At 39.7% G+C, this 19,679-nt stretch overlaps 1 protein-coding gene across 1 annotated transcript in view; it reads left to right on the forward strand.

The window, feature by feature from the left end:
* COL24A1 (collagen type XXIV alpha 1 chain) overlaps positions 1-19,679 on the forward strand; it is a 173,138-nt gene that overhangs the window by 32,515 nt on the left and 120,944 nt on the right. The window contains exons 4-7 of the mRNA XM_070746621.1: positions 4,575-4,628; positions 9,870-9,923; positions 13,322-13,375; positions 16,731-16,784. Coding sequence (XP_070602722.1) covers positions 4,575-4,628; positions 9,870-9,923; positions 13,322-13,375; positions 16,731-16,784 — 216 coding nt within the window. The remainder of the gene's footprint in view (positions 1-4,574; positions 4,629-9,869; positions 9,924-13,321; positions 13,376-16,730; positions 16,785-19,679) is intronic.

The raw sequence follows: 19,679 nt of genomic DNA on the forward strand, positions 1-19,679 counted from the left end.
CTGCATGGCCTGAAGGGGTTTTTCCAGTAGGCAAACCATGGGGATGGTAGCACTGACGACGGAATTGTCAGCGCTGACCATATTCGTGACATACTGGAAGCCATTCAGGACGGAACAAATGTCCCTCATGGAGGCTAACTCATTGGGGGTAAAGTGCTGTGGATCTGCACTTCTACTTGACTGGGGGTTATGAAACTGGTAATCCACTATTGCCTGCTGTTGCTCACACACCCTTTTAAGCATATGCAGCGTGGAATTCCACCTGGTTGACAAATCGCAGATGAGGCGGTGGGTGGGAAGGCCAAAGTTCCTCTGCAGGAAAGATAGGCGAGCAGCAGCAGGGTGGGAACGTCGAAAGTGCACGCACACCGCACGCACTTTACCCAGCAGTGCTGACATGCCCGGATAATTGGCCAGGAACTTCTGCACCACCAGATTGTCCACATGCGCCATGCAAGGGATGTGCGTCAACCCCTCTCGGCCCAAGGCTGCCACAAGGTTCCGCCCGTTGTCGCACACCACCTTCCCTGGCTTCAGGTTCAGCGGCAACAACCACTCATCTGTCTGCCCCTGGATGCCGGTCCATAGCTCCTGGGTGATGTGTGGTCTCTCGCCCAAGCAGATGAGTTTCAGCACCGCGTGCTGCCATTTACCCATGGCTGTTCTGAAGTAGGAGTTTGCCGGGCTGCGCTTACTGGATGTGGAGGAAGAAGACGGGGAAGCAGAGTAGGAGCAGGAGGCAACAGCAGGCATCGACTGATGTCCAGTAATCCTGGGTGGTGGAAGGATATGCGCTGAACTGCTTCTCGCCTCATTCTCGGCCGCCACTACATTCACCCAGTGGGCAGTGAGAGAGATGTACCATCCCTGGCAATGTTTGCTGGTCCACATGTCAGTGGTGAGGTGGACACGGGAACTGACAGCATTTTGCAGTGCACACCAAATTTTCTCCACTACATGTTGGTGCAGGGCAGGGATGGCCTTGCGTGAAAAGTAATAGCGGCTGGGAACGGAGTATTGTGGGACAGCCAATTTAAGAAATTTCCTGAAACTTGGTGTCTCAACCAGGCGGTAGGGTAGCATTTCAAATGCAAGCAGCTGTGAAATGCTGGCATTTAGCGCCAGGGCTCGTGGGTGGGATGGCCCAAACCTCCGCTTTCTCTCAAAACTTTGAGAGATGGACAGCTGATGAATGCTTCCCTGGGACGGTGTAGACATGCTTGGTGATGGTGGTGCTGCTGCCGGTGGTGCTGCTGCTGTTGGTGCCGGTGCTGCTGTTGGTGGCGATGTTGTTGATGATCCATCATTGTCCCTTTGGGGACAGACAGGTGATCTTGTTGTTGGGGGGGGCATTGGCAATGGCCGAGGCAGCCACAGCAGAAGAGGAAGACCCAGGCATTTGAATACTTTTAAGGTATTGTCCCCACCGAAGGTCATGTTTTGAAATCAGGTGCCTGGTCATGCAGCTGGTGCTGAGATTATTAAGATCTCTCCCTCGCTTCAGGGACTGGTGGTAGAGATTGCAAACAACCTTTTTCTTGTCTTCTGCTACCTGCTTGAAAAAATGCCACGCTGGTGAGATTCTTTGTGACACATGAGGCGTGCTCGGCCCCTGGACACGGTGGGTACCAGCATACTCAGCGCTGAGGGTTTGCAGCCTTCTCCCTCTGCTTCTGCTGGCTGCCTGGGGCTGTGGGACTACCACAGACTCTTTCTCCTCTGAACTCTGTCGGCCTTCGGTCCACGTGGGATCTGGCACCTCGTCATCTTCTTCCACCGACTCCTCCCCGCTAGCCTCCTTCTCAGACTACATTGCAGTAAGCTGCAGGAGCGGGGATCTGGGTCTCATTGTCATCGATCGTGGTCTTCCCCTATGATGCCATGGACACCTTCTCTTTCTCCAGCAGAAGCTCCTGGCTATCCGGAAGCCCAAGGTCTGCAACTGCGGATTGGGCAGGTGGACGCCCCATGGCATCCCAGTTGCAAGTTTCAGAGAACAGCATTAAAGACTCCGCTGCTTCTGGGTGAGACAGCCTTGCTGCTTTGGAGAGGGGTGATGACTCAGGCAGTGAACACACAGATGTGGTGGAGTGTGTAGAAGGCAATACCAAGGAAAAGGTAGCGCTGCATGCCATGTTATCTCCAACTTCTTGCATCAAACCCCGGCGCCTGCTTGCACCAGAGGAAGGGGTAGGAGACGCAGATGTTACACGCCCTCTACCTGCCCCTGCAGCACCAGCTCCATCACCAGCAGCAGCAGCATGGACATGTCCCTTTTTCGCGGCTTTCTTCATGTTTGAAGGCCTGCGGTGACACTGGTCCAAGGAACAGATGAAGGTGCGGCGTTCAGGTGGAACTAGAATTAGAGAAAAAATGCCTTGTAAAACTTAAATGCCCAGGCAGCAGTAGACCCTTTGCATTAGACAGAAAAACATCAAAATCACAGATATATGAAGTCGCCCCGTGTTTGACCCAAAATTAAATTTCAGAGAGCACTAGAGGCTTCAGATTAGATAAAAGAAAGAGATGCAGAGATAGGAATTGGCCCTTGTTTTACCCAAAAATAAATTGACAGAGCTCTAGTGGCTTTTGTTATAGATAGAAAAAAAGGAAATGCACAGAAAGAAATTGAAAGAAAGTGGCCCAGAGGTGGACCCAAAAGTATGAGTGCCAGCGGTCAGTAGCGAGACAAAAGTGTCCGTCCACCTCTTTTTATGTATTTATTTATTTATTTGATTATTATTCCGTGATTCTCAAAAGAGTCAGGGTGGCCTTCAACGTGTGAGCCATTGTACTTTGTAATTACTGAAATGGCTCGATTTATCACTCCTACATAAACTTTTTCCACCCAACCAATCTGCACATTGGACAAGTCCCCCTCCCTCTGGATACAGGAAATAGCTTTCGCCCTGGAAGCAGGTGTTGCTTTCCAAGACTAGAAAGACCCCAGACCGCACTGAAGACCTTTTCTTCAGACAGGAACAGCAGGCTTGTTCAGACTCAGCAACCTTTTTTTTTTGGCTTACTGAGTGGCAGTCTTGCCGCACACAATTAAAATGAATGAATGGGAAAAATGGTTTAAAAATTTGAAATTTGAAATATAGGAATAGGATAGATAAAATAACTGCAAAAATACCCCCAAAGTAATATTGTTGTTCCCTAAAATGCATTTATACACAAAATGAATGAATGGGAAAAAATGGTTTAAAAATTTGAAAGTGGAAGTATAGGCTAGAGAAATAAATAACCCCCAAACCCCCCACAAATTAATATTGTTGTGCCCTTCCATGCATTTGTACACAAAATGAATGAAAGGAAAAAAGTTTTAAAAATGTAAAAGTGGAAGTGTAGCAGAGAGCAACTGGCCCCCTGCCTCCCCCTGTCTTTTTCTTCTTCAGCCCTGCCCTTCCCTGCCCCGATGCATTACTCACCAAAGTTTTCTGGTCTCTTCAACTTGTATGAAGAGTCTTTGAGGTCTCTCTTTCTTTGTAGCAGAAACAAAGTGAAAGCTAATCTATCTCTCCCTCTCAGTAAAAGTAACACAGACGTTCCCTCGCTAGCTGGTATCTCTTACAATGGGGCTGGACAGCAAGGTGCTGCCTTTTATAGAGGCAGGTCAGGTATCCTTGGCGACCAATGCAAGCCATGCATACTGCTGGCCAATGAGTGGTCAGCAGGACATATGTCCAATGCCAGCCTTTCATTTACCTTGATGTCTGGAGACCGCATGGCTTCAGGTAAGAAGAAGACTGTCCATTGGTTCGCTGCTTCGCCACGTTGCCTGAACCTGAACCCGAACTTTGGCATGGTTTTTTTTAAAACTTCGGGTTCGGGCCCGGGATACCAAACACCGTAAAATTCGGTACGGACCTGAATTGTGCGAGTTCGGTTCACCCATCACTAATGATTAGACAGTTTATACATTTGATCCCCTCTCTGTATCTGTAGGAATTCAAAAGCATTTCTAATTTTATTAAGTGCATTTTTCAATAAGGATATGTATAAAATTAAGAAATGTTCCAAAGTTGGCCAACCCATCCTAAGACTGTTTATCTGCTAGAAAGTTATCTTGGCTTAACCAAACAGCCATGAATATAGATGGCTGTCATAAAGGCTATTGGATTGCAGTTTACATGATCTTCTCCTTTTTATATTATTCCAGTACAAATAAATAGATGCAAGACCGACGGCTATCAATATATTTATATTTCCTTATTTTCAAGCCTTGATGACTTCGTTACAATCCAAACCAGGTTGCAGTGGTCATTAACTGAAGTTTTCTGCTTGAACTGCTATTTTATATTAATAAGTATTGGGTTTCATTGCAAGTTACTACCTGAGCCATTTCACCACTGTTGCTGTTCTTCTAAGACACATGTTAGTCATTGTGGTATTTAATGTACCAGTAAGCATTTTTTTTCAATTTCAAAAATCCTATGTGCTTAGTCAATCTATTGTAGGTAGGGAAACTAAACTAATGAATAATTTCAATTTCTGAAAGACATAATTTAAGATTGCCATTTCTATGCTGGATTTTTGTGTTCATTTGTATTTTTTTTTTCATTTCTCTTTAGGGACCCCTGGGTCCTCCAGGATTACCTGGCCCAGCAGGAAAGCGAGGCCCAAGAGTGAGTAAGAGATAGATATCTGTTTCCATAAATACACCTTTTCAAAACCAAATAGACTACCGTACTTCTTTCCGAACTGTCTTAATGCATAAAAAATGAAATGTTTTAAATTAAGCAGTGCATTGTGTTTTACACTGTCTGCAACTGAATGTAAACTTTGAACTAATGTGATTACAAAAAATATATTGGGCTACATTTTGCTCATCTTCAATTTTTTCCCCCATTCCTCTCATAAATATGTCTCTGAAGCTCAGTGTCTAAGTTTATTTCCTTTTTAGAGTGAGGTAGAATGGACTTCCTAGAATTTTACATCTTGATGGTAGAAAGCAGAAAGCCGTAAAGAAATTGGTGTGGCTTTCACTGCTGATATCTCTTCAACAATGTTGAACTCAGGGTTTAGTGACTGTGGTTTAAACATCATATTTCCTTTAGTTGCTGGTAAAACATTGAGAAATGTGTTCTCTAGGTCATGGCCACTAAACCCTTAAGCATAAAACTGCCAACAGTGAAGATACTGTTAAAGTTGCAATCATATAATGCCTCTTTACTCTTTTAGTGTAGTAACAATATGATATGACTACAAGGAATTTCTGTCTCTTGGTACAGCAATGAATTGTATTCAGGAGTGTAATAATGCACACTTATATACACTGCTCAAAAAAAGGGGAACACTCAAATAACACATCCTAGATTTGAATGAATGAAATATTCTCATAGAATACTTTGTTATGTACAAAGTTGAATGTGCTGACAACATGTGAAAATGATTGTCAATCAGTGTTGCTTCCTAAGTGGACAGTTTGATTTCACAGAAGTTTGATTTACTTGGTGTTATATTTTGTTTAAGTGTTCCTTTTATTTTTTTGAGCAGTATATATATATATTTAAATTAACAAAATTTCTATAAGATAAATATCTGAAATCCAGAATTTACCTGTTGGTTATTATAAATTTTATTGTTCACCCATGTTGTATTTTTTGTTTGTCAGTTAGATATATGTTAATAATATTTACATAATAATATGCCAACAGATTTTAGCTTTTTTCTGTTAAACATTGGTTGAGACATTAAGGAATTTCTGGCATGTTATGATGAACAAAAGCTAACTCATCAAAAACATGTTAGCCTGGCTTATATTAAAGTTAACTGCATTGATGCAGATTCCATATGTGTTGGCAGACAGCATGCAAAAGTCTTCCCTGTCAGATGATTGAAAAATTGGCATGTCTTTTTACCAATCGAAGAAAGAGAAATTTCTACAGTGTCCGTTTATTATTTCCCACCCACTCTGTAAAACTAATTTTATATCACTGGTCAAGTGACAAGTTGTCAAGTGACAAACAGTATACTTAAGGAAGTTGTTTCAATCCACCCGTTACGGCTTCATGTAAAATGTCAGCAAGTCCATTAAGACAAATCTGGCAATAATGTATAACTCTTGTTTAATGTTATGTATGAATAGAAATGCTAACAGAAATGATAGGGCTATATTTCAAAATCACAAAAATAATGACATTTATACTGAATTCCTTTGAATACAAAATTCATTCCTGATAAGTAACTTATGCATGAAACCTATGTTTGCAAATGAAGTGTTGCTATATTGGCTTTGATTAGTAAAAGCACATGGAATTGATTTTGTATTGTTTTCATTAATTAGCCATGCAGAAAGGAATATATTTCTTTCTTTGTTTGTTTGTTTGTTTGTTTATTCGATTGCTATGCTGCTCTTCTCCTGAGACTCAGGGTGGCATGCAGCATATTAGAAATCTACATAAAAACAATATTCTAAAAATCCACAGTTAAAACTAAGCAGATTCACACATCACACATTCGACATTCATTCATTGAGTGGGACAAGATGTCAGTTTCAATGGCTTCAAGCCTGGTGGCAAAGATGGATCTTCAAAGCTTTGCGGAAGGCAGAGAGAGTTGAGGAAATACAAATCTCTGGGGGGAGCTACTTTCAAAGGGCCGGGAGGAGCCATAGAGAAGGCTCTTCCCCTAGGCCCCACCAGATGTCATTGTCTGACAGACGGGACCTGGAGAAGGCCAACCCCATGGTCCCTGACCGGCCGCTGGGATATAGGTAGTCCTCAAATCATAGTTTATTTAGTGACTCTTTGAAGTTACAATGTCACTGAAAAAGGTGACTTACCACAATTTTCCACTCTAACAACTGTTGCAGCATTTCCATGATAAAAATTCAGGTGCTTGGAACTGACTCATATTTATCTCAGTTGCAGTGTCCTGGGACAAGCAAGCAAAACCAGTAGGGAAGCCAGATTCATTTAACAACCGTTTTACTTACTTAACAACTGCAATGATTCACTTAACAACTGTGACAAGAAAGGTTCTAAAATGGAGCAAAAATTGTTACTAACTTAACAACTGCATTGATTCACTTAGCAACAGTAATTTTGGACTGAATTACTGTTGTACGTTGAGGACTATATTTATGCCTTTAAACATATCTAAATAAGTCTTTAATATTCTGAAAAATATGATACAGGCATTCCGCCCTATCTCTTTTCATAAAAAGAATACCTTTTTTCAACCACGAATCTCCATTCTAGTAGGAGCCACAATACTTGCCTCCTCCATGTTTTAGGGGTCTGTCAGAATGGTATAACTATCCATATACTCTTGAGTTTTTATAGTAGGAAGACGTAGCCGTTACGTTTTGTCATGTCTCTGTGTAGGATGTCTTACATGATTTCCATCCCCTTCTCTGAAAAAGGGGGAGGAAATCTCTATTTTTACACAGTGTATATCCGATGTGGTCAATATAACTAAAACCACCCATGTTTTAGCTGAGAAAAATATGTGATGAATATATTGTTTAGTCTCTCTTTGTCAAATGGCATCCTGTGACTCATTATGCCAACAGGATGCTTTCAAGATTCTCAACACAGAGGAGGGCAGTGTGTTTTTTTCCTGTTCTATTGCTGGCTATGATTCCAAATGTAGCCATACTACTACTAGTCTTTGAGACTCAAGGATTTCTCCAATTTCCTTTTAATCTGTCAAAATTAGTGGCTAATAACATATAAGGTCAGAGAAGGAATATTCTACTTTATGGCTGTAGTTCTTCACCATTTAGTGGAAACACTGTATATGTTTGTATATTTGAGTTTATGTCTTATTTTATATACCTGTACCTGTATGAGCTCTTCCTTCACTCACCTTTGTTTCATGATAATTTCTTGGTCCGGGACCTAATTTAACCCTATAATCACTTTGATTGCATTATATGCTGTTTTTCTATCTTGTCAATATCCTTTCTGAGGTGGGATAATTAGAACTCTACCCAGAATTCCAAGCCTGCGGTCACATAATAGTTTTGTATGAAAGTCTTATTATATTGGCTATTTTATTTTCAGTTTACTATCAAATGATTTCAAGTAGGAAGATTGCTTTTTACATTGGCAACATATGATTGAAAGTTTCCTTTCAATCATAATTCCGGAGTCACCTTCCTTAGCAGTTTCAGCTTTTCCCAAATCCCACTATCAAATTTCCTAAATGTTTATCTTCTCTAGTGCTCTCCAGATATTTTAGATTAGGACTCTGATGTTAGCAAGATTGACTGAGTATTGAAGAAATGATAATCCAACAATACATCATAAAAAAATATCCTTGTTGGCAAAGCTGGAATTGTCAGGTCATTTGCTACAGTACCGGACAAAGCAAAAACTAGTTTTACAGCTCAATATTTGGAAAAGTTGAAAACTCAAATTTATTTTAGGAAAAAGATCAATCATGTTAATTGATAGAGTGGGATTTTACTGTTTGCTTCTTTGTAGCCTTGCTACTTGATTACTCAGATGTTCCATTTATTGTGTTAATGAAGATATTCTTCATTGAATTAAAGTTAGTTTACTCAGTTTTCTTTGTATTGTTATTTTTTATTTTTTGTACCAGATATGTTTTGTATGGATTTTTTCTATGTGCTACTCAATTTGATTGAAGCAGCACAGAAATAACTTTAAATCAGTATTTGAAATGCTGAATGACTTATTCTCTATATTGATTGGTAAAGCCTTCAGTTTGTAGGGTGTAGAGAAGAAAATCTCATAGTGTGAAATTGCCAGCCCCTCAAAGTTGTCTAAATCAGAAACAGAAAAAATAGAACTACAGCTACTCAGTTACTGTTCAGAGCTATGTGGCAGTGAATAGGTGGTAGTTTATTTTATTTATTTATTTATTTATTTATTACTTAGATTTGTATGCCGCCCCTCTCCGAAGTTATGCCCAGTCCCTGACGTTATGGCTGTTACAATGCCACTGCAGTCATATGTTCAAAATTCAGGCACCTGGCAGCTGTCCTATACTTAGGAATACTCCCCCCCCCTTATCTTTCTGCCACCTATGCTGGTCCTGCTGTCCTGCTAGTTTTGCCACTCTGCACTTCACTGAACCTTCGATCTATGCTCCACTGGTCCTTTTGCAGTCCTGCTGTACCCTGCTGACCTTTCCTATCTTCTTCTTCCTAATGTTAAAGAGTTGCATGCAATGTGGCTTATTGTGGTACTGAAAGCTGCTATCCAAGCCAGACTTTCTTCCCAAAGCCACACAGATGCCTCTGTCCAAATCGCACATGCCTTTGCCCAAATAATGTATGGCTTCCTTGCAAGGTTATGAAGCTTTCCAAAGCATTGTGAGAATGCTGCATCCGGATTTGGACAAGGCTGTGCACAGTCTTGGAAAGAGGATCTGGAATGAGCAGAAGCTGTCTCACAAGGGTCAAGACAGGTGCATCTAGTCAGTTCTAAAAAGGTGAAGATTACTTGAGAGGTGGTGGAGGGATTTTGGCACAGGGCAGCCAAAAGGACAGTTATAGGGAAGAGAGACTGTAGGTGAGTAGGGGGAGTTGAAGGGGAGGCAGTCCCTTATCTTATTGAGGTTTGGAGCTGGGAGGGACCAAGCTGGGAATGGCTTGGATTGGGGTCAATTCTTACCTAGCCACTTGGTGGGATTCAATTAAAGACAGGAACTGAGACTGCCAGGGAGAAGCCTCTCTTGAATCTATTCCTAATACATTCCCTGTTTTGTTTCGGATTTTTTTTGGGGGGGGGGAGCACAAATTTTAAACTAAGTTTTGTTCCTGAATAATTTCCTTAGACCAATGTTCATGACACCCAACATAAAGAGGTTAATAATCCCTAAGAAGTGTCCTTGTACAAATGAAGTTTTATTCTTACTGTTCTTTGTAATTATGTATTTTATATTTTCCATAGGGTATTCCAGGCCCACATGGAAATCCTGGGCTACCAGGTTTGCCTGGTTCAAAGGTATGCTACACATTAATATTATAATGGTGATTTTTCACTTAGCAACCACATCTGTTTGCTGAACAACTAAAGAGGAAATAATATAGTGTGCCCATCATTTTCCACTTAAAAACTTCATTGCTTAGTAACTAAATTTACTCATCCCAGTTGTGGTTCTTAAGTGAGGACTATCTGGGAAAGCAAAGCCATTATTTAAAAGGTGGTTTATGCTTTAAAAGGTATGGGTGAACAAACAGCCATTTTTAATTTTATTTTCATGCATGCATTATTCAAAGAAAATATTTGAATACTGAAATAAAAGTCTTGCCTCAGCGTTCCTCTTTTATTTGTTTAGCAACTTCCTAAGCTTTGTTACCTAAAGGGTAAAATACTGTACTTTGATAGAGTCAAACCCAGTAGGCAATTTAAAAGGGAGCTGCAGAAGCAGAAACTATTTAGATTGCTCTAGTCTAGACAGCCGTATGGAATTCTGAAAAACCTTCAACTCAAATTTAGTTAGAGCTCCTTGATACATGAGTTACAGGATAAAAACTACTACAGCCATTTGTTCTAATATAGTTCCTTTGGGTGACAGGTGTTAAAAACTGTTCCTGGTCATTTAAATATTTTAGATAAGCTTTGCACGGGTTAATGTAAGACATGTACAGTATAATTTTTGAGTGTACTATAAGTATTTAGAACAACAAATAGAGAATATGAATCTGGATTAGTGATATTTGGGTTATTTGGAAATTTAGATTTTGGTGGTGGTTGTTTTTTTGCACGTTCTCCTGAAAGTTGAAAAAGAAGATTGATTCAAGGAGGAGAATACTGCAGCAGCAAATGTAGTGAATAAAGTTTTGACAAGGAGTGGTTCCTTGTTCCTACACTTTAAGCTTCTTAATCTTCTCCTGTTCAGTGTAAGGAAGTAAAAATATAATTTTGATACCTAGTGAGGCCGGAGAAATGGCAATTCTTCAATTGGAGCCAGAGAATAATTTAAGAATTAGTAGAACTTCCATCACTTTCAAGACAGGTTTAATCCTTTCAAAGTTATGCGCAGTAGAACTTCATCAGCTTCTCTAATTAGCATGAACAGTTGTTTTTACCAAGATCATGTCAGCCTACATCAATAGTCACCAACAAGTTTGAGCAAGCAGCCAAAAGAAATTTATTTTATGAATCCCAAGCTTAAATGTTCTGTGGGCTCTCAGAACACCTAATACTTAATCTCTTATTAATGCCTGCTTGTAAAAAAAGAAATAATAAAAATTCCACCTCTTCAAGTTTTAGAAAAAACAGATAAGATTGAAAAATGGGTTAATATTGATACATGGGTTAATATTGTATCATTTAACGGTCATTAAGAAAAGGGAAATGAAGAAATGTTCCACACATTACAGATTCTGAACAAACTTAGTGTGGTAAAATTTTGAAATAATTCAGTAATTGATAGTACAGTAGAGTCTTGATTATCCGACATAAACAGGTGGGCTGATAGTCAAATAGCCAAAAATGTTAGATAATCCAGAGTCTCCTGTATGTGGCCTTGACCTGACTCAAAATCAAGGCAGGATAACTACTAAAAGCCAACAGGTATTTCGTCTGCACCTTGCACGCTCTTTCCTTCATTTCCTGCCGGCCAGGTCCTCACTGCCCTCCACTTCACTCCTCTTAGTTCACTTGCCCACCCACCCTCCTGGGCACTGCAGCAGCCTGCGCCTCCCCTGCCCTGGCTCCTCTCAGCTTCATCCTCCTATCTGGAAGATAGTGCTGGGCAGCCAGGTTGGTGTGCCTGGGAATGGGGCAGTGGGTGCTGGGCGCCATACCCACACATGCCAAAATTAATCAAACAAATAAACCATTTGCCTACCTCTCAAACTAAGTAAAAATATTTAAAACAGTATGCTAATAACACCCATGAGAACTTAACATCTATTCTATGAAATTTTTGGAAATTGTCCCAAAAGAATCTTGAAGTCAAGTGGAGTTGTTCATTACAAGCCTTCTCACTTGAGGTTGGGTGATAAAATTTTGAAGCTTTCTCTGTCGTTGCCTCAGAGGTTTGTTAAATTGGATCAAACTAAGCTAAAGCCGAATAAATGCAGAAAAGAAAATTAGGAGGAAATTTAAGGAAAAGAAATAAGGATAAAACAGATACACTGGTACCTCGGTTCTCAAACGCCTCGGTTTTCATACATTTCGGATTTCAACCAAATTTTTCTGCAAAAATTTGCTTCGGTATCCAAACAAAAATTCGGATACTGAACAGAAAATTTTGTTTACTATCCAAAATGTAAGATCTGAGGGGACAAGGTCAGAAGGAATGGGAGTCGGAATCCCGACACACCCCTCCTGGCCGCCCTCTTAACAGCCTCCCAGTCTCTACCTTGTAACTGCTCCAAGCTGCAGGAAGGGTAGGGCTGGCTGCAATACCGGCAGCTTCGGGGGGCTCCTTTCCTCAGCGGTTCAGTTCGGTACCTCCAGGTAGCTGCACCAACTTTTTCCTTCCCGGCAGCGACGGCTCCGGCGGCTTCCCTACGAGGAGGAGCAGCGTCAGGAACGTCATGTGATGAAGGTAAGCCGCCGGAGCCGTCGCTGCCGGGAAGGAAAAAGTTGGTGCAGCTGCCTGGAGGTACCGAACTGAACCGCTGAGGAAAGGAGCCCCCCAAAACACCCAGTATTGCAGCCAGCCCTACCCTTCCTGCAGCTTGGAGCAGTTACAAGGTAGAGACTGGGAGGCTGTTAAGAGGGCGGCCAGGAGGGGCGTGTCAGGATTCCGACTCCCATTCCCTCTCACCCCGTCCCCTCAGATCCTTATCCCATAGGAAATAGAGGAAATACTGTAGATTTAATTGGTTCCCAGCACGTCAATGGGCTGGGAACCAATTAAATCCATTTCCATTATTTCCTATGGGATAAATTAATTCGGTTCTCAACCAAATCGGTTCTCAACCACACTTCTGGAACGGATTGTGGTCGAGAACCGAGGTACCACTGTATTAGAATAAGAGGAAAGGAACTTAAGAAAGGAGATTATTATGAGTTATTGGGGATATTTTTGGATGTAGCTTTGAACAATAGTGTCTTTTTATTGGAATAAGATGGTGGTAATTTAATTTGTCCTTTTTGAATTATATACTTTAAACTACCAGATATTTCTAAAATATACCTACTAGACTATTTAAACTGTTTTTTTCTCTTTCTAGATCTAAGTCACTTATACAAATTCCTAGAAGAGATAATGTTTTGCATGTTAATATCTCCAATATATAATGTAAATTATTCACTTAATTAAAGTGTTATTTTGTATATTTCATTGAATCTATATAGCCTTCTCCTAAATAACATATTCTCTTCTAAGTGATTTTAGCAATGATACCTATGTCCCATATATTAATTTAATTTTGTTATCCCAGGGCCCCAAAGGTGATCCAGGATTTTCTCCAGGACGAGCAAAGCGTGGAGAAAAAGTAAATGATTTATAATCTAGAGCTATCTAATAGAAATATTTATCATACTCTTATTTCTACTTTATGATTAATGTTTTTGTGATCAATTTAAAATTAGAGGAGGAATGATTATGTAGGCAAATGAAATTGTAGTTTGCAGAGATACAAACATTTTCTTGTTAAAGCATGGGCATCAACAGAAATTCCCTGCTTTCGTCAAAATGATCAAAGCAGTTGATCTTTAGTGGGGAGGGTGACTCACAATACACAAACAAAAGGGGTAATAAAATGATGGGTTTGCCTAATTGCTGAAAATATGGATCTCAGAATGCCACATTGGCCCATATAATGTGCTCTTGCATTGTTGTTCACTTTCGTTTGGAAACAATCTATTTCACCAATTAGGTTTTTTTGAAAGACTTCTTTAGTACATATGCAGGTTCTTTTGATTGACATTACTAAGTTGAAAACTAACAGAAAGATGAATAAAAACGGATATTCTATGTTTTGCATTTGAAAAAAAGGTTAAAAATATTCTATGACTGTCTCTATTTATTGAAGATTGTGCTATTGATACACACACTAGGCAAGGTAATCTAACTGGGATCACCTTGCAATTTTATTGTTATTATAAGATTCACTATCCAGAGTTTTATGCAAAAGAGTAATATGTAAATGGTATCATCTCTTTTGAATTCAGATTAATTCCTGATGATTTCATGGACATGTCTGTGTAGCTTTCTTGTAGATAATATGGAGTTCACATCATTTCCTTCAGTATATTTTCAGTGTGCTGCCATTGTATTTCCTGGTGGTTTACCATCAAAATCAGGCATGATGCTATTTAATTTAAAAAAAAAATAATCTGTGTTAAATGTACATCCCAAATTCCGCAAGGATCAGCTACCTACCTGTGTTTAGATTTAAATGTTTCTGTTTCCTGGACTTCGTTCTTAATACCAACACTTAGCAGAGTTTATAATTAATCCACAAAAATTCACTCCAGGTTTTTATTTCTTTCGGAAATATAAATTTAAGAACAGCAAGGCATAATAATAATAATAATAATAATAATAATAATAATAATAATAATAATAATCATCAACGACTCTGGGCGCAGTACCAAAGGATCTCAGTGGACATTTGAAAACCATCGGAATTGACAAAATCTCCATCTGTCAATTGCAAAAGGCCACTTTACTGGGATCGGCAAACATAATTCACCGCTACATCACACAGTCCTAGGTGCTTGGGAAGATGAAATACGAAATCCAGCATAGTGATCTCGTTTGCTGTGTTGTACTGACATAATAATAATAATAATAATAATAATAATAATAATAATAATAATAATAATATAATATTAGATTTGTATGCCACCCCTCTCCGAAGACTCGGGGTGGCATACAAATATTATTGCTGTACTATCAAAATCAGGAATCCTTGCTAGTTCACTGCTGTTTTATTGAGTGAATGTTAATGAATGTTTTAAAGTTAGAATTTTAAAAGATTTTTAATTATATTAATTCGATCAATTGTATTATTATGCCTTTTTTATATGCTGTGAGCCGCCCCGAGTACTCGCAGAGGGGCGGCATACAAATCCAATTAAACTAAACTAAACTAAACTGTTCACACAAAGTTCTGCAGGAGATTCTCTGAATCTTTGGCTTAAAGTCACTGAAATCTGATAATGGTAGAAACAATGCTATTAGTGATAGGCTCCTACAGGTATGGTCAGGTATGCAGAACCAGTAGAAAAAGTTTGAATTTTTTTTTCTTTCCCCCCCTTTTTTTCCTGGGTATGTTTTTCCTATTGCAGTAAATGAGGTTAAATATGTATAATTTTAGAAGAGTTGTGCGTGCGTGTCTGTATATGTATATGCACATACAGTTTATATAGTATATAATGTATATTTCTGTGTGCCTGTGTGTAATATGTATGTACATATTGCCCAGTCAACGAAGCGGTGGAAGTGATGTGCCGGTGCCTGGAGGCTGTTGGGGCCTGGATGGGTGTCAACAGACTCAAGCTCAACCCGGATAAGACGGAGTGGCTGTGGGTTTTGCCTCCCAAGGACAATCCCATCTGTCCGTCCATTACCCTGGGGGGGGAATCATTGACCCCCTCAGAGAGGGTCCGCAACTTGGGCGTCCTCCTCGATCCACAGCTCACATTAGAGAACCACCTTTCAGCTGTGGCGAGGGGGGCGTTTGCCCAGGTTCGCCTGGTGCACCAGTTGCGGCCCTATCTGGACCGGGACTCATTACTCACAGTCACTCATGCCCTCATCACCTCGAGGTTCGACTACTGTAATGCTCTCTACATGGGGCTACCTTTGAAAAGTGTTCGGAAACTTCAGATCGTGCAGAATGCAGCTGCGAGAGCAGTCATGGGCTTACCCAGGTATGCCCATGTTTCACCATCACTCCGCAGTCTGCATTGGCTGCCGATCAGTTTCCGGTCACAATTCAAAGTGTTGGTTATGACCTTTAAAGCCCTTCATGGCACTGGACCAGAATATCTCCGAGACCGCCTTCTGCCGCACGAATCCCAGCGACCGATTAGGTCCCACAGAGTGGGCCTCCTCCAGGTCCCGTCAACTAAACAATGCCGGTTGGCGGGCCCCAGGGGGAGAGCCTTCTCTGTGGCGGCACCGGCCCTCTGGAACCAACTCCCCCCGGAGATCAGGACTGCCCCTACTCTTCCTGCCTTCCGTAAACTCCTCAAAACCCACCTTTGCCGTCAGGCATGGGGAAACTAAACATCTCCCCCTGGGCACGTTGAAGTTATATATGGTATGCTTGTATGTGTGTATGTTAGTATAGGGGATTTTCTTAAATTTATAATATTTTAATTAATTGGATTGTATTGGATTGTTTTTCACTTGTTGTGAGCCGCCCCGAGTCTTCGGAGAGGGGCGGCATACAAATCCAAATAATAAATAATAATAAATAAATAAAATATGTGTACATATAAACATAGAATTAAATAATATATTTTGGATGTTCGGTAATAGTAAATAAGGAAATTGTATCTCTTTGAGGTGAGGAGAGGCCAGGCACCCTAACCCAGTGACGTCAAGTGATGTCAAGTTGGCCACCTTTAAGCCAGTTACGTGACCTTTAAGCCATCCCCCATCACATGATCGTCAAGCAACTCTCACCTGGTCACATGGCCCATAAGCCACATCCACAAAATAAGCCATGTCCACAATGTGGTAGTAAAAATGTTTGCAGCCCTTCACTGAATGCCATGATGATGATGGGTCATATTGCATTAATTTGAGGTCTGTGAGGAACAGAGTCTTTCTAAAGTATATGGTCATTCTTTGATCTGGTATCATGCTACGTTAACGTTATACTAAATTTATAGGGTGATGCAGGACTAACAGGGCTACCTGGCATGGAGGGCCTCAGAGGTGAAAAGGTAAGATTATTATTTTTTGTATGTGTGTTTGTAGTTCATTATTAAGATTCATAATTACAAATAATACTCATGTGTAAAAAGAATTTATTACAAATTTCAGAATCTGAGGTTGCAATTGATCATCAGAGCCACTCTCTTGGTACTGAAAATGTAGGAAACAAAGTTTTCAATAGCCAATAAGACTCCAGCACTGTAAAACATTGTTTACATGAATCTGTTTTTAAAGAATTTCCAAGAAAAGCCCTGTTACAAGAATATAAATTACTTGAATACCAACATTTGGATGCCTTGGAAACTATAGCAATTTACAAATTAATTGTAATTTTGTGGCAATTGAGGTGCTCCTTCTTTGACTGGAATTCTGCTATTTGTAGGAAATTAAGCATATTTTATGTAAGAAATAAATAGTATATAGGTTGAGATTGTACTGTGTTTCTTCTGAGTTATGATTTGGTGCAGAGAATTTTACCAAATCTATTAGAGAGATCAGAGTTGATTAGGCTAATTCAGTATCTAATATTTATAAACTGCCAAGAGATTCTTAGGGAACCTGAACAAGCATTACGTACTGGTAATTATTTAACATTCATATAATAAGCTGCAAGTCTGTACAAAAAAAGTACTTTGGAAATTTGATTTCCTCTTTCATTTTAAAGATCAAACATATTCATTTGCATAATGCCTCCTGTGTTACAATTACATTATGTAGCCAAATCTCTCTCTCTTATGAATCCAATTGTGTGAAATATAGAGCTTTGCAGCTTTCATCATGGGTATTGCAATTTTACTTGGCATATAAGCGACACAGTACATGCTGGGCTTTTCAAAAAGCATTGGCAGCTTGTTGTGGAGCTGTGGTAAAGGTGCCATAGTTTGTATATTATTGGAAAGCCAAGAAAAAGAAAAAGACAAATATACGAGTCTTCGGAGAGGGGTGGCATACAAGTCTAATAAATTATTAATTAAATTATTATAATGTAAATGACAAAATGTTTTCATAAAGCTATCTAGGCGACCTTAGTATTATTTATGTCTTCCTACCGGTTAACATGCTAGCCACACCATCTCTGATGCTCAACGGATATAAACAATTTTAGTAGCACTGATGATGTTACCTAGCTTGAGTAATGAAATGTCTGAAAGAAAACAAACAAGCTTGTAGCTCAGAGCTGAAATAAAGACCCCCTTTTTCAGCCCTGAGTTACAAATATTTTCCTTCATTGATAAACTATTATTTGGAGAGAGTAACAAAGAGCTTGCAAACCAGTAAGAGCTTGGAAAATCATTACCACCTGGTTAGAGCTGAAAAGAAATTTATTCGGAGCAATAAGTTGAAAAAAACCCTGCAAAGACTTAGGGCTTGAAAATATTCTTTGCAGAGAGCAACAATGAAAGAATCTGCAAGGTAAGAGCTGGGAAGATTGTTAGCACCTAGTTAGGTCTGGGGAAAAATGCTTTGAAAAAAGCTACATTCAGAATATAAGACGCACCTGAATTTTAAGCCTCTTTTAGGAAGGAAAAAGCTGTGTTTTATCCTCCAAAAAATACAGTAAATAGAAAACAGCCTTTGCAGTTGAGAAGGGAAGAAATGAATATGTTTGGCCAGAAATTAAATATTACTTTAACATTGTTCATTAGTGGAACTTTTTTCATCGGCTGAAAAAAAGCACCAAATCTTGAATTATTGTGCCAATATTCTTTGTATAAAATTGTATGCTTGGTTGTACTTTATTTTTTTAAGTCCATATATTAGGAGGTCCAACATTCTTAATAATTCTAATAAATTAATAGCCCAGGTTCCACCAAGATAAAACAGGGCTCAGTTTGAAAGTTTAGGTTGATCCCTTTTTTAAAAAAGAAGTAACTATGAATCCAGATATAGAAACATAGAAACATAGAAGTCTGACGGCAGAAAAAGACCCCATGGTCCATCTAGTCTGCCCTTATACTATTTTCTGTATTTTATCTTAGGATGGATATATGTTTATCCCAGGCATGTTTAAATTCAGTTACTGTGGTTTTATCTACCACGTCTGCTGGAAGTTTGTTCCAAGGATCTACTACTCTTTCAGTAAAATAATATTTTCTCATGTTGCTTTTGATCTTTCCCCCAACTAACCTCAGATTGTGTCCCCTTGTTCTTGTGTTCACTTTCCTATTAAAAACACTTCCCTCCTGGACCTTATTTAACCCTTTAATATATTTAAATGTTTCGATCATGTCCCCCCTTTTCCTTCTGTCCTCCAGACTATACAGATTGAGTTCATTAAGTCTTTCCTGATACGTTTTATACTTAAGACCTTCCACCATTCTTGTAGCCCGTCTTTGGACCCGTTCAATTTTGTCAATATCTTTTTGTAGGTGAGGTCTCCAGAACTGAACACAGTGTTCCAAATGTGGTCTCACCAGCATTCTATATAGCGGGATCATAATCTCCCTCTTCCTGCTTGTTATACCTCTAGCTATGCAGCCAAGCATCCTACTTGCTTTCCCTACTGCCTGACTGCACTGTTCACCCATTTTGAGACTGTCAGAAATCACTACGCCTAAATCCTTTTCTTTTGAAGTATTTGCTAACACAGAACTGCCAATACAATAGTTAGATTGAGGATTCCTTGTTGTGCTACAGGTGCCTAAAATTCATAAAGTTATTCATATCCTTAAACAATGTTTAATATTTGTCAAGCTAGAGACAACAAAAAACTGATTAATGTTAAATGCAGATTGTTCTGGGAAATCAAATGTCACAATAAAAAATTCTGGTTCTAATTGCCCTCGTAAGAACTCTCTGTCCGTACATTGAGGACATCCAAACCAGCCTACCTCTGTCCCAAAGGTGCTTTTTCAAGAGGCAAGTGGACTTTCTGGTTTTTCTTTGAAGACATTTCACTTCTC

This window comes from Erythrolamprus reginae, chromosome 3 (assembly GCF_031021105.1).
Source record: "Erythrolamprus reginae isolate rEryReg1 chromosome 3, rEryReg1.hap1, whole genome shotgun sequence".
Classification (NCBI taxonomy): domain Eukaryota; kingdom Metazoa; phylum Chordata; class Lepidosauria; order Squamata; family Dipsadidae; genus Erythrolamprus; species Erythrolamprus reginae.